Source organism: Ruditapes philippinarum, unplaced genomic scaffold (assembly GCF_026571515.1).
Source record: "Ruditapes philippinarum isolate M1 unplaced genomic scaffold, ASM2657151v2 ctg3077_1_1_1_1, whole genome shotgun sequence".
NCBI lineage: Eukaryota > Metazoa > Mollusca > Bivalvia > Venerida > Veneridae > Ruditapes > Ruditapes philippinarum.
This window is the reverse complement of record NW_026855074.1, coordinates 30,653-44,488: the sequence shown is the minus strand read 5'-3', so window position 1 is coordinate 44,488 and position 13,836 is coordinate 30,653. Positions and strand designations below refer to the sequence as shown.

The 13,836-nt window shown below is 32.9% G+C and overlaps 1 protein-coding gene across 1 annotated transcript in view; it reads left to right on the top strand.

Annotated features, from left to right (window-relative positions):
• LOC132742019 (uncharacterized) overlaps positions 1–13,836 on the top strand; it is a 36,509-nt gene that overhangs the window by 14,769 nt on the left and 7,904 nt on the right. The window contains exons 2-6 of the mRNA XM_060730299.1: positions 5,154–5,266; positions 5,504–5,747; positions 6,697–6,813; positions 9,336–9,972; positions 10,202–10,367. Of these exons, the coding sequence (XP_060586282.1) occupies positions 5,154–5,266; positions 5,504–5,747; positions 6,697–6,813; positions 9,336–9,972; positions 10,202–10,367 (1,277 nt within the window). The remainder of the gene's footprint in view (positions 1–5,153; positions 5,267–5,503; positions 5,748–6,696; positions 6,814–9,335; positions 9,973–10,201; positions 10,368–13,836) is intronic.

The following is a 13,836-nucleotide window of genomic DNA, read 5'->3' as shown; positions in this document are numbered from 1 at the left end:
TTAATCCGACTGGACAATTAATAAAATCACTTAATTCTTTTCCATTTTTAACTCTTGCTCCCTTTTAGAATAAATATTTTGATATTAAAGCATTTAGTATGAATGCATTGTCTATGGTCGAGTATTCTGCTCTAAAGCCAGATTGTGCCTCTGTGATTTTGTTAACAATGTCACAGTAAAAAGTAAGGCGTTTATTAAAAATATAGATATAAAGCTAACTAAGAACATCAATTAAAGATATAGCTCTAAAATCATCAGGATCATCTTTAGGTTCTTTTTTATGAATAGTTATCAATAAAGTAGTAGTCTACTGTTCTGAGAATTCTCCAGATGAAAAAATTCTATTAAAAAGCTTTCTGATATAAGATAATAATTATATACATTGCACCATGTTTTAAGTGATTCGCAGTTAGATTCCGTGCACTTGCCTTATTTGTATTCAAAGATTTTAATGCATCTAAAATATCATCATCTGTAATTTCCTTATTAAGGATAGACGACTCCAAATCACTGGTTGTACAAATGTCATCATTAAATAATGGTTGAGTACAATCTGACTCATTGATATAATTATCATTAAATAACTCATTAAAGTGGTTTAACCATTATTCAGTAGAAATGTGTGATGTATTATAATCAACATTTGACTGTGACGTGATTTTAAGCGTCTTCCAGAATAACTGCGAATCACCTGACACATCTGCCAATTTTGCAAATAGATTTATCTCTATGTAACTCTTTTTTTTATATTTACATATATTTTCTTATTTGCTATATATTGGTTCAAATCGCTTTAAGACTTAGTTAATCTAAAGTTTCTTAGAGAAAATGCTACTCTGGCCTTTAACTTTTTATATTCAATATCTAACCACGTTTTATTGGTTTTCTGTTTCCTATTATATGAAGATCTACAAAAATCACTACTACATTCAATTAAAGTATTTTCAAATTCAACAACAATATCATTAATAGGACAATTAACATTTCCAGTCATTGTGTCAATACTTTTAAAATGGCCTGCTCTATGTTATTAGAAAGCATTTTCTGGTAGTGTGAAATAATATCATCATTAAAGCAATAGACTCGCTTAACTGATATATTTTTCTCATCAGTATTACGTCTTGTAATTTCATTATTTATGCCTTAAAATTTAGCTATAATTGGAAAGTGTTCACACTCTGCTAAATCATCAACAATAACATCTTTAACTAAATGAAAAATATTTAAGTTGCATATAGCATAATCAATAACACTTTTTCCTAAGTGACTAACAAATGTGAAATGGTCACTATCGACACCTATATACACGTTGCATATACACAATGAAAAACATTTACATAGCTCAATGAGTTGTTGTCCAAAACGATTAATTAATGTGTCACATGGTTTCCTTATAGGTATGTTAACGTCTTCAAACATTTCATCATATTCTCTAAAAGGAGGAATATTTTTATTTACACTTGGGATTTCCCTTTCACATGCAGTTCGGGCATTTAGATCACCAACTATAAGTAGGTCAAATGAATTATTATAGTAAACATTTAATATATTTTCAATTATATCTATTCCGTTATTATGCTCATTATTACACACCCGGTGATCCGTCCGGCGAAATATATAAGGCTAAGAAAAATATCTTTAGAAGTTTGAAAAAGATTACGACTTATCTTAAAAACAACACCATGATTAAAATTTTCTTCTATCCTTTGTAAAGAACCACTTAACTTATGTTTATTGAAAACTATGACTCCACCCATGTTTCTACCATGGCTAGAGGATTTTCTGGCAAAACAATCATATGTTACATACAATGGAGATAAATCTGGAATATGCAACGTATCACATAGCCAAGTTTCTACAAGTGTTATAATGTCAAATTTTGATAAATATTCAATAATATCTTTACGTTTGATAATGTTAATATTTCCACCAATATTCCATGTTAGGAACAAAATGTCACAGTTAGATTTAGGGCCTTGACCGGATTTCTAGTGTTCCGGGCTGGAGTTTATTGGAAAGCCAACATCCTCGCTAAAAGGTCCATTGTCAACGGAAGATGCGTCACAAGTTGACGTTTGTACGCCCTACAAGGTCGATTGCCTTGTCGCCGTCCTATTGCGTATTTGCGTGATGAACTTGAGCATTTCTTTCCCGCTGATATAGAATGCCATTCTTAAAATAACCAACAATGCCTTTATCACTTAACTGTTTGAGTTGTTGCCTTTGGTAACGCGTTAGACCACTAGCTACCCTAATAACTTTTTTTCAGTTTACTTCTACAAGAGAAAACTTTATTTGATTACAACTAAATCTTATGATCACCATTCGAGGTTTTTTTGCATCAAATTTACCAATCCGTCTAATATCATGTATACTATGATCATTATACTTTTCGCCAGGGAACACAATACTATGTATTTCACTCACGTACTTGCTTTTCGTACTATCCGGAAGTTCCTCTTCATTATCAGGTAAACCAAATACTCTTAAGTTGTTTTGAACATTTTCAGTATTTAATTCTAACATATGAATACGCTTATCCGAAGAACATACATCAGTACTATTTCGATCCAGATGAATGGCCATACTTTCAAGCTCATCTCGCATGTTCTCCTGTCTGGCGTCAAAATTCTCAAAGTTGCAATTGAACTCTTGTATATTATTGCCAAAAGAATGTTGTTAAGTTTCAATAGACGCAACCTTCGTACTAATTTTACGAAGCTCATGTCTCATACGTTTCATGTCTGACCTAACAACACTTACTTTTAACTTCTGAAATGGCATCAAACATTTGCTTATTGTATTCTGCCATGGAATGCACAATATACTGCGTATCTGGGTTAGCAAAATGCCCATGACTATGGAAAAACCAGGATGTGGTGAGTCACTATGTAATGGCGACATATCATTTTTATGCCTCGGGTTAGCGTCGACATCACCAGACAGCATAATAATGCGTTGATCTTAACATAGATAGTATAAAATCGTTACTTGGGGTAGCTATCGATTTATCAAAGGCACGGTTAATATCACTGCAAAAAAGATGAAAATAAATCATGAAGAGTTGCTCTAATAATATAGGCAATATGTAGACAGACTAATATAAGTGTTAATCCAAACATTCATGTCATTGCTTTAAAATGAATGTCTGTTCCATTGGTATTAGACATTTGCGACATAATATCGGGTAGGATTACCGAGGAACAGTTACGCTAATATTGAGGGGTCATCTCAAAACGATGCCAAAATATAAAAGAATTTGGTGCAGATTTAGGGTTACTGATTTATGATGAAAATACGTATTACTTTTGTAGTTTATCGTTTTTTCTTAATCATGCTTATTTAATATATTGATCATTTATTTCGGTAGAACTTTTGCTTATAATCCCACCACGATTCTTACTGAAATAGCAGAAATGTATTTCAAATGCACACATAGATTCAAGTTCTCCGAGTTGAGTTGTGAGACACCCGAAACACTTACACAATTCTTTAAAAGATAAATAAAATGGTTAACTGAAGCTATGCACTTATGGAACAAATGCGAGTACATATAGCGGTCACGGCTATTGATGGCACATCTCGTAGAATATACCGATCTATAGTAGAGCCACAGGAATTATATTCTTCAGGACAAAGGTAATATCACGTTATACAAACAAATATTATTTCGTGGACAATGCCCATGTTATCCGTTACTTAAAATCCGCGTTTATTACATTGTTCGATAACTTTGAGAATATCCCTTTATATAACTTGCCCTCGATGCTCAATCCCCGTTCCTCATTATAAGCCGTCTATTAGGATTGCAAAATGTTTTGATGTTTTGAGTTTCATTGCTGGCATAATAAAGACACCGATACGGTGGTAAGATCAACACCCATTGTGTAGGAATAATATGTAAACAGTTTAAATACAATGAGATCAACCCTAAGTCACAGTCAGCCCTAACAGTCCACCATAGAATTCATTGAAAATTACTGTATATTACTGTATATTTAACGGTTAATTTAATCCTTCTCACAGTATGCACACAGTATGCATCATCGCACACTGAGAGATGTTCAATGCACTATATACATGAATAAATCCAATACCACTGCTATATACATGAAAAAGTAAAAAAATTTCTCCTTGATTGCTACTTCAATTACCACAAAATCACAGAAATAACCTCAACTCCACACTTAACTATATAATAATTAATACATCCACAATTTTTAGAGATAACTTCAGTCTAGCTATTTTAAATTAGTAAAAAAGTAAAGAGCAAAAAAATCATGTGTACACACCGCTCACACAATAGAATGACATTGTATGAGTGTCTTCATTAATATGATTATTTATCAGATTGATAGCATTTCATATAACCCCGACTTTGATATTGATACAAGATCTATGTCATTGGCCATATAAGCCAAATGCACGTTTGATAGACTCCATGATAACCCAATAAGCCCATTTATGAACAATAACGAAAGGACTCTTTTAATTTACATCAAAATGTTCTTAAAAAATCCCTTCCTAATTGGTTTTATTTTCCCCTGTCAATTAAGTAAATTACATTTAATTTATTTAAGTTGAATAATGTGTAACAAAATGTTATGGTACGATGATTATTTGGATTTTCCTTTCAATCCGCCCCCATTGCATTGAAACTGAGTGTCGTGGATTTTGAACCCCAGAAGGGCATTATCTAAGATTCTCACAGACCCGCATTGTAAAAGGAAAAAGTATTAAATTCAGTGATATAAATATTACAGGTATTACTTGGCTAAATAATGCTAGATTTATTAACACATATTGATCCTGATATTTTCAAGTCTAATAAAATCAAAACTGCCCTGTAAACATTTATAATACATGTACTTGACAATATCAACCAATATATTTTTGAGAATATATAGGCAAACAACTCCTCATTTTGGTAAGTTTTAAGGAGAGGAGTTTTTAATTAGGTTCTATAAGTAGTAAAATTGTAAAACAAAAGTTAAAAATGGGTAAGGTCTTTCTTTTTTTATCTGACGTGTTTTTATTTTATATTTCCTTTTTGTTATGTGACACATTTTTATTTTTCACTGTTTCCTTCTTTCCTTTTTGTCACATTTCCTTCTTTTGCTATCCCGTGATCTGCTATTTCTATCATATTTCAGGTGAATACTTTTGTCACATGTTTTGTTGCATTGTGTATATGTACACTGAAAGCTGAAGTTGGAGGTGAGGAAACTTGTGGAACTCAATTAAAGGAGTACAAAGGACAATCAAGGTATTATATAGAACGTAACACAAATATGTACGCATGCGCACACGCACACATTCTACACTCGTACATACACCGAAATACACCAATTTCAATATTCGTCCAAATAGTAATTATAATATAAAAGTTTACCTGTAACAGTACATCGTTAAACGATATTCGTTCTACAAAACACATAAATAACTGTGTTTGTGCCTATATAAACGACGATTGCAATATCTCAATGGCTTCTCTATTTTCCAGGATTGCCCCATCTATACCAAAGAGTCATTTGACATTACTTCTTTTGCTTGGGTTTGGCGGATTTTCTCTTCTTATTGCCCGTGGTTACAAGTCACTCCGCAAGTACGTGTTTAAAGACGATCAACATCTTGATACGGTATTTGATGCTGGTGGTCGTGTTACCTTTAGTTTGACAGCAGTGACTGTGACGTCACAAATGTTATGGCCAGCGGACTTTCTTCAAACTTCAACACTCACAAGCAAGGTATTAAAAGTTAATTTAGTTGGCATACCTGTTCCTAGCACCAAAAAGTGGTAAGATGTAGTACAAACATTTAAACTGAAATATTACATTTTACTTTTTCAAAATGACGTATTATTTCAGGCAAAATAAAAATTGTTTTCGATAGGAGTACAAATAGATTGCTCAAAACCGCTTCTAATAGATATAGATGTCAAAGAATGACATTTCTTGTATTTATAAATATCACAGAACTACGTTTTTCAATACGTATAAATATAGATATGTTAGACTGATATTTTAAAATTATGCATAGCTTAAAACGACATTTGAAATAAGTATAAATATACCAACATGACATTTCAAGTAGTCTTAAGTATCCATGAAAGATTTACCTTTGAAATGTATATAAATACAATAGAACCAGGCCTTTATATAAGAATATATAGCACAAAATACTAGTAGCTATATTTGAGACATATTTTTATATATACCTATTAGTTGACGTCCCAATAAAACTTTAAATAGTTTATTAAAATGTGTCATTCTTGGATATTTATAAATACAAATGTACCTAAGCTAAGATATATCAAAGAACTATTTATTATGTACTTATAAAAATCATGTGATGTAAAATCATGTAATGCATACAGGTTAAAGATATGAATAAATACTCTAGAACGAAATTCTATATACACTTTGAACTATGCATAGATGCCACAAAACAAAAATTAAAGTTGGTATTATAAATATCTAGGAAGAGCACAATTAGATTCGTACAGACAGATCAAAAACATTTTCAGATTGGTAAAGATCAATCTTAAAATCTTATTTGCTGAAGTTTTTTAAAACAAGATTGTCAAGGTCATGGCTGTTTATTAAAACTCGGGAATTCATTCCTTAAACAAAATTGTATGTTTGTAACGTGAGATATTATATCTCATATTGTAAGATATATCATGATTTTCTACAGTCTGGTCTAGGTGGAAGCCTGTGGATGGCTATTGGAGTTGTTGTTGACATTTTGTTGTTTCCCACTCTCTCTATCTACTTGAAGACACGAGCACCAGGAGCTAAAACATTCCCCCAGGTATATCTTTACAAATAGATTGCACAGTACATGCTTACGGACAGACTAGGGGTGGATATTCAATAAAGATCTGCAGATACGAAATTCATATTTACATTTTAACAGTCTTTGTACCAAATTTTATTACATTCATCCGTTTGGGAACATCGAAAAAGACAAAGTTATTCCATGCATAGATTTAAATATTTACTACATGCACTATTGAACAGTATTCACTTAACCCGTCTCAATGTTTGTCTATTATAGTCTACTCTTTTTTCTAAGATCGTAATAAAGCAATGTGCAATGTTTTAATTTAAAACTTATCAAAACGAGATATGGTCACGAAATATTATTTTATCACACACATGCACACGCACACACATACACATGTCCAAGTTTCAGAGTAACGCTCATACACAGTACGCATGTTTCCGAGTAACGCTTATACACAGCACACATACATTTTACATGTTTTAAAGTGACGATCATTCACAGCACACATACATTTTACATGTTTCCAAGTATCGCTCATACACTGCACACATACATTTCAAATGTTTCCGAATAAAGCTCATAACACAGCATCAACACATTATAGGTCATATGGCGATTTGCAGCTTACTGTTGGAGGAAAAACCTAGCTAACCCTCTGTGAATTATTTGTGGCACAAACGGTCACCTAAGTAAAACCAACAACGTTCCGTTCATCCACATTGTATTTTGCATTGTGGTTTCTTCAATAACTGCTCGGTTAGCGTTTTTATATTCATTTTAAGATCGTTTTAAGTACCCTTCTCTATTTTATGAATATGTGTTTTAATGACAATATAACGCTTGAGTGATCCGATATTTAAATCATCTTTCAATTTTATATTAACATGCATGATTTCTTGATGTTTCTGAAATTATAAAAGGCCGACGATAGGTTTTTAAAGCAAATGCTCAGTTAATTTTAATTTTTTATGCGATTTTCATTTCTAAATAAGAAAACGCGCGATGCTTTTCGATGATATCCTTAAGTTTTTTGGTTATCTTTTCTACCATTAAACTATGTTTTATGTAAAAATAAGTATCTGTTATAAAATAAGTAACCAAATATTTTACATTAAAAGTGCACATTTTCTTACTCATGTCAATTTATTATGAGGCTTACATACAAAAATAGTTGATGATCTTACAAAATAGCTTAAGAGAAAGAAACATGCTTGCGGTTCGGATCGGAATATCCGTCCCACATGGGCGGAAGCCGTTAGGAGGGATATTCCGATCAGGACCGCAATATATGACATATATTATTATTATTACAACCGGTATACAATACCAAATGTATTTAACCATTTACGCGATATACACGCCTTTTAACGTCTTTTTCACCCCCTTTTTGTTGTCTCAAATGGTGAAAAAATGCCTTATTTAGGCCCCAAACACTTGTTTTTGTTTGAGAAATGTTGTTAAAAAAGAGACCACTTTTTCGGCGCGGTCCCCAACCAAAAGATACATCAGAGGACTGCCAGAAGGGGGATGAGCCCCCTTCTGTTTTGGGGGTTTGAAGTGGGCGGCAGTCCCCCTTATCGCTTAGTATATTTTGGACTTGTGAGAGGCTAAAAATGACCCCAGATCGAGCATAAGGTAACCTGTAACCAACGCTGAAAAGCATTTGACTCTATATCAATCCATTGGGAAGTTGCAGCACTTTGAAATCAATTTTGATGGAAAAAAATCAACGCAAAAAAGTGATATTTGGCAAATTTGAGATGTCCCCTCGTTGCCATGGTAACAGGAAATTTAAGCCTGAGCATGTTGTAGCAAAAGCAATGGTCCAGTCAACATTTGTGTCAAGTTTGATTAGTATTTAAGCTGTTTTTTTTATAGTTTTATAGCAATTTGAACTTGTAACGGGAGACTTTTCAATGAAAACAGCCATTTTTCACAAAATGCTCATAAAGTAATGGGTTAAATGACCTGCTAAAATGTTATTACATGTGCAAATCGTGCGAAAATAGACTGTTGGTTAGAAAAATCAATAAACTTTCCCAAAGTATATTATACATGTGCTTTCATGAGGAAATCATGGTTCCACTAATCAAAATATGCCCTTCGTAATAATATATGGCTATTATCGTGTTTATGTGTGGCACATTGTCCTTGATTGCCTCATCATTACTACATGTACTTATAAAAGAAGACAAACTAAGCAATAATATATCCTATACGAATTAAATTACCACGATCAAATATGAATAATTCGTATGCTGATATGGTTTATATGATCCTATGGTATGGTAAAACATATGTCAACAAATCCATTAAAATGTTTTCAAGAGATTTTAATAAATAACAACAAAGACATAACATGTTCCAAACGTGTTGTTGTATGTATTTGTAAAACATTTATAAGATGATTCAATAGTCTGTAGTCTAAATGATAAATAGAGAATAACATGCTACTGTCTTTTGATGCTTGATGATAATTTTAAAAAGAAAGAATACGTTCAACGTTTACGTAACTTGTAACTGCACGTATTGATTTTTCGTTTCAGATAGCGTATGCTCGGTTTGGTAAACCAGCCCATATTCTGTTTTGTGGTGTGGGTCTCCTGTCCAATCTAATTGTGACAACCAGCATGATATTGGCGGGAAAATCTACGTTACAGGTGCTCGGTAAAGATACAAACAACGAGTTTATTGTGCTTATTTTAGCGGTTATGTTTGGTTCGTACTGTTTGATTGGAGGCCTTGGTACGACGTTCTATATCTCATATTTTAACACTGCACTGACATTTATTACTGTAAGTGTTTTCATTTTATATACGAGCTATTTTCCGTCAGAAGATATTAAGGATATTACATCAGTAGAAGCTCTATACAATGCAGCATCATGCATGAAAGCTCCTGATGACAACTTTAACAACTCGTATTTGACTTTCCGGTCGGCACCAGGAATTATATATGGGGTTGTCCTTATGTTTATGGCTACATCGACAGCTTTTTGTGACCAGGCGAACTGGCAAAGCAGAATAGCGGCTAAACCATCTCAAGGTGTTTTGGGATTTTTCCTAGCAGCATACATGTGGTTTGTTATACCGACAGCCCTTTCCTTTACAGCAACAATGACATATTTTTCCCTCAGCGCTGAAAATGGTACGAATATCCTTACATTGGCGGAAATTAACAACGGTATGTATATAACATGTATGAAGTTCGTACATGTATAATTTAATGAAATCTTTTAATGATCTGTACATGTAACAAATTTTGAGATACCATCAAATAATCAGGCAAATCACCCTAGATTCAATTTATAAATGTCGTTTAATAGATGTTGTAGTTAACTTACATAAATAACGAAGTTGATTGTTGGACAGATACAATATTATAATGTTGTATTTTTCATGGATTTCACTAGGTTACATAACTCCATATGTGATGAATGATCTGCTGGGACAAACAGGTGCTTACTTGTTGTTAACCATGTTGATGATGTCACTAATGTCGACAGGTTCAGGAGAAGTTATGGCTGTGTCATCTATTATTGTATATGATATCTACAAGACATACATTAAACCGTTCAGGTAATATGAAAATTTAAGACATACATCAAACCGTTCAGAAAGTGTGTAATAAACTGACCCGTTTAAAGCAAGGATCTTATTCCTGATCTCACACGTTTTCATTGTCCTGTTGTAGCAGTCCTCAAATTAAGTAAACCAAAGCAAAATAATTTTAAGAGACGTATTTGGCTATATGATAAAGGGGATTACGACACTTTCAGAGATAAACTAAGGTCATCAGACTTTTATCCCTTGGATGAATAACGATATCCGTAAATTAATCAGAAAACAAGCCAAACTTCACAAAAAAGCCAAACAAAACAATACCGATTTTCATTGGTCAAAAATTAGAAAAATTAGAAACGATTTCACTACACTTATACGAAACTCTAAATTAATGTATCAAAATAAACTAATTAAAAAAATCAACTGAAATAATGTAAACCCTAAAGAATGGTACAAATGTAGTAAACAACTAGTAAAGAAACAATCATCAAATTCAATACCTTCACTAAATTACAACAATATCATTGCATCATCCGATTAAGAGAAGGTAGATATTCTAAACCATTTCTTTAGTTTGCAATCAAAGGTAGATGATAAAGATTCAATATTTCCATCCCTTACTGAAACAAACATTCCTATCCTATCAAACATCTTTAACATTACGCAGCAGGATGTGCTTTACTCATTATCCTTAATAGATCCCTCGAAAGCATGTGGCCAGGACCTTGTAAGCCCTAAATTACTACGAGAAGCCGCGCCTGTTTAAGCCAGTCCACTCGCAGCCTTTTTCTAACAATCTTATTCGTTCTTCTTCCTTCCCTACACCCTGGAAACTTGCTAATGTAACTCCTATTCTTAAAAAATCTGATCCAACACGTCCCGAAAATTACCGTCCTTTCTCATTGTTAAGCTGTATCGGAAAATTGATGGAAAGATGTGTTCATCAGTATCTGTATAATCATCTTGTCACTTATAATTTGCTTACTCCTCACCAGTCAGGTTATATAAGAGGTGACTCAACAGTTAATCAATTAGTTTACCTACACAATGATATTTGTCAAGCTCTCGATCAAGGTTGAGAGGTAAGGGCTATATTTTGTGTTAACTCCAAAGCCTTTGATCGAGTATGGCATCAAGATATTCTCTACAATCTATCTTCATTGGGTGTAAATGGATCGCTTCTTCAATGGTTCTCCTCCTATTTGTGTTCCAGGCGACAAAGAGTCCAGTAAGGAAATGTATCCTCAGCATGGGTTTCTATCTCCGCAGGTGTCCCTCAAGGTTTAATTTTTGGTCCTCTTTTGTTTCTTGTCTACGTCAACGACATCGTAAATGACATATCTTCTAACATAAAACATTTTGCGGATGATACGAGTTTGTATATAGTCGTTGATAACCCACTTACCAGTTTTAACTTAGTCTTAACTCAGTCTTAGATCAAATACATTCTTGGGCCAATACTTGGCTTGTTTCTTTTAATCCAGAAAAAACAAAAACAATTACTTTTTCAAGGAAATAATCTTAAGCGTCTCATCTTAAACTTGGTTATAACTCTATACCAATATCTTAGGTTACATCACATAAACATCTTGGTGTAACTTAATTTCATGATGCCCGTTGGAAAACCCTTATTCATCTATTACTTGATAAAGCCTGGAAATGAATCGGACTACTCAGAAGTTTTAAATTTCTTTTATTACGAATAAGTTTAGAATGCATGTATTATTCATTCGTCCGCCTACTTCTTGAATATGCTGATGCAGTCTGGGATAACTTAAATGACGAACTAAATAAGGAAATAGAATCCGTTCAAAATGAAGCAGCTAGAATAGTCGCAGGCGCTACCAAACTGTGTAATATTAACAGACTCATCAGTGAACTTGGGTGGGAATCGTTAGAAAATAGAAGAAATAAACACAAATTAATCTTATTGTATAAAATGAAAAAACATATATCACCTTCTAACCTTTCAAATATTCTAACTCCCACCCAACAAAGTACATATAACCTTAGACATATTGACGATTTAACTCCAGTTCCAACCAGAACACATTTATACATTTATACTCAAAATCATTTCTCCCTTATACTGTTCGAACCTGTAATTCTCTTGACCTAGTCCAACTGTTAGCTCATATAAGTCCAAAATAACTCCGAATATCAACTGTAAGCTCATTCAAGTCCAAAATAACTCCAGAATATCAACTGTAAGTCATTCAAGTCCAAAATAACTACGAATATCAAAAGACCACCGTCTTACTACAATACATGCACACGTAAAGATCAAATCCTTCACACAAGACTAAGATTAGGATGTAGTTCATTGAATAAGGATATGTTCTGGAAAGTCCAACATGCACATGCGGATTGAGAGAAACTGTATCTCATTTCTTATTGCAATGTACCAAATACAGAAATATACGTTAAAGATTTCTCACTAATTTAACTTGTCCGGATACAGTAAATAATCTTCTTTACGGCAACGAACATCTCTCTTCTGATAAAGACAAAACCCTCTCTCAGAATGTTTAAAAATTCATCACACAATCGAAGCGCTTTTTGTAAGAATTACTATCAGTGTGAATAAACTTGGTCTTTCCGTACGCTCATATTTCATATTTCTTTACACGTCAATCTTAATTATTAAACTCCGATATATTTAATCATATCTTTCTTACATTCTTCCTTTCTTCTTACATTTCACCATAATTTACCTTAGTTTCTCTATAGTGATAATTCAACAATCAATCTTTGTTATACATTCAAAGAGCTTACATCTAACCGCAACATTTTTGTATCTTTATCTTGAAAATTACTTTTACTGACGAGGAATTGATGTAAGTATTGTTTTATTTGTTTTCCAATCCAGTCTGAATTACATTGTTGTGCAATGTTTGTAAATGTCATTTATGTACAATTTTAAAGTTAAATAAAGTTAAAATTAAAGCAAGGATCTACACTTTTTTCTTCCAATATAGGTACCCATAATGTCTAGGTAGGGGAAGGGCTGTACTCTGTGAACGTCGCTTTTTTGCTGACCCTTTTCTCATTTTACATATTTCAACAGTTAACTGAAATACACAAAGTCTGTCAATTTTTGCGGAGAAAACATCATAGAGCTGTTTCTGCACACATTGTATAGATGGCAGACATGCATTATCATTGCTTGAATGTTTCCGCACATAATATAGTTCTATAAGATATGCATTTTTATTGCTTGAATGTTTCCGCACATATATTGTTTTATAAGATATGCAATTTCATTGCTTGATTGTTTCCGCACATATAATAGTTCTATATGATATGCATTTTCATGGCTTGAATGTTTCCGCACATATTATAGTTCTATAAGATATACATTTCCATTGCTTGAATGTTTCCGCACATATTATAGTTCTATAAGATATGTACATGTATTTTCATTGCTTGAATGTTTCCGCACATGTATTATAGTGCTACCAAATATGCATTATCATTATTAATT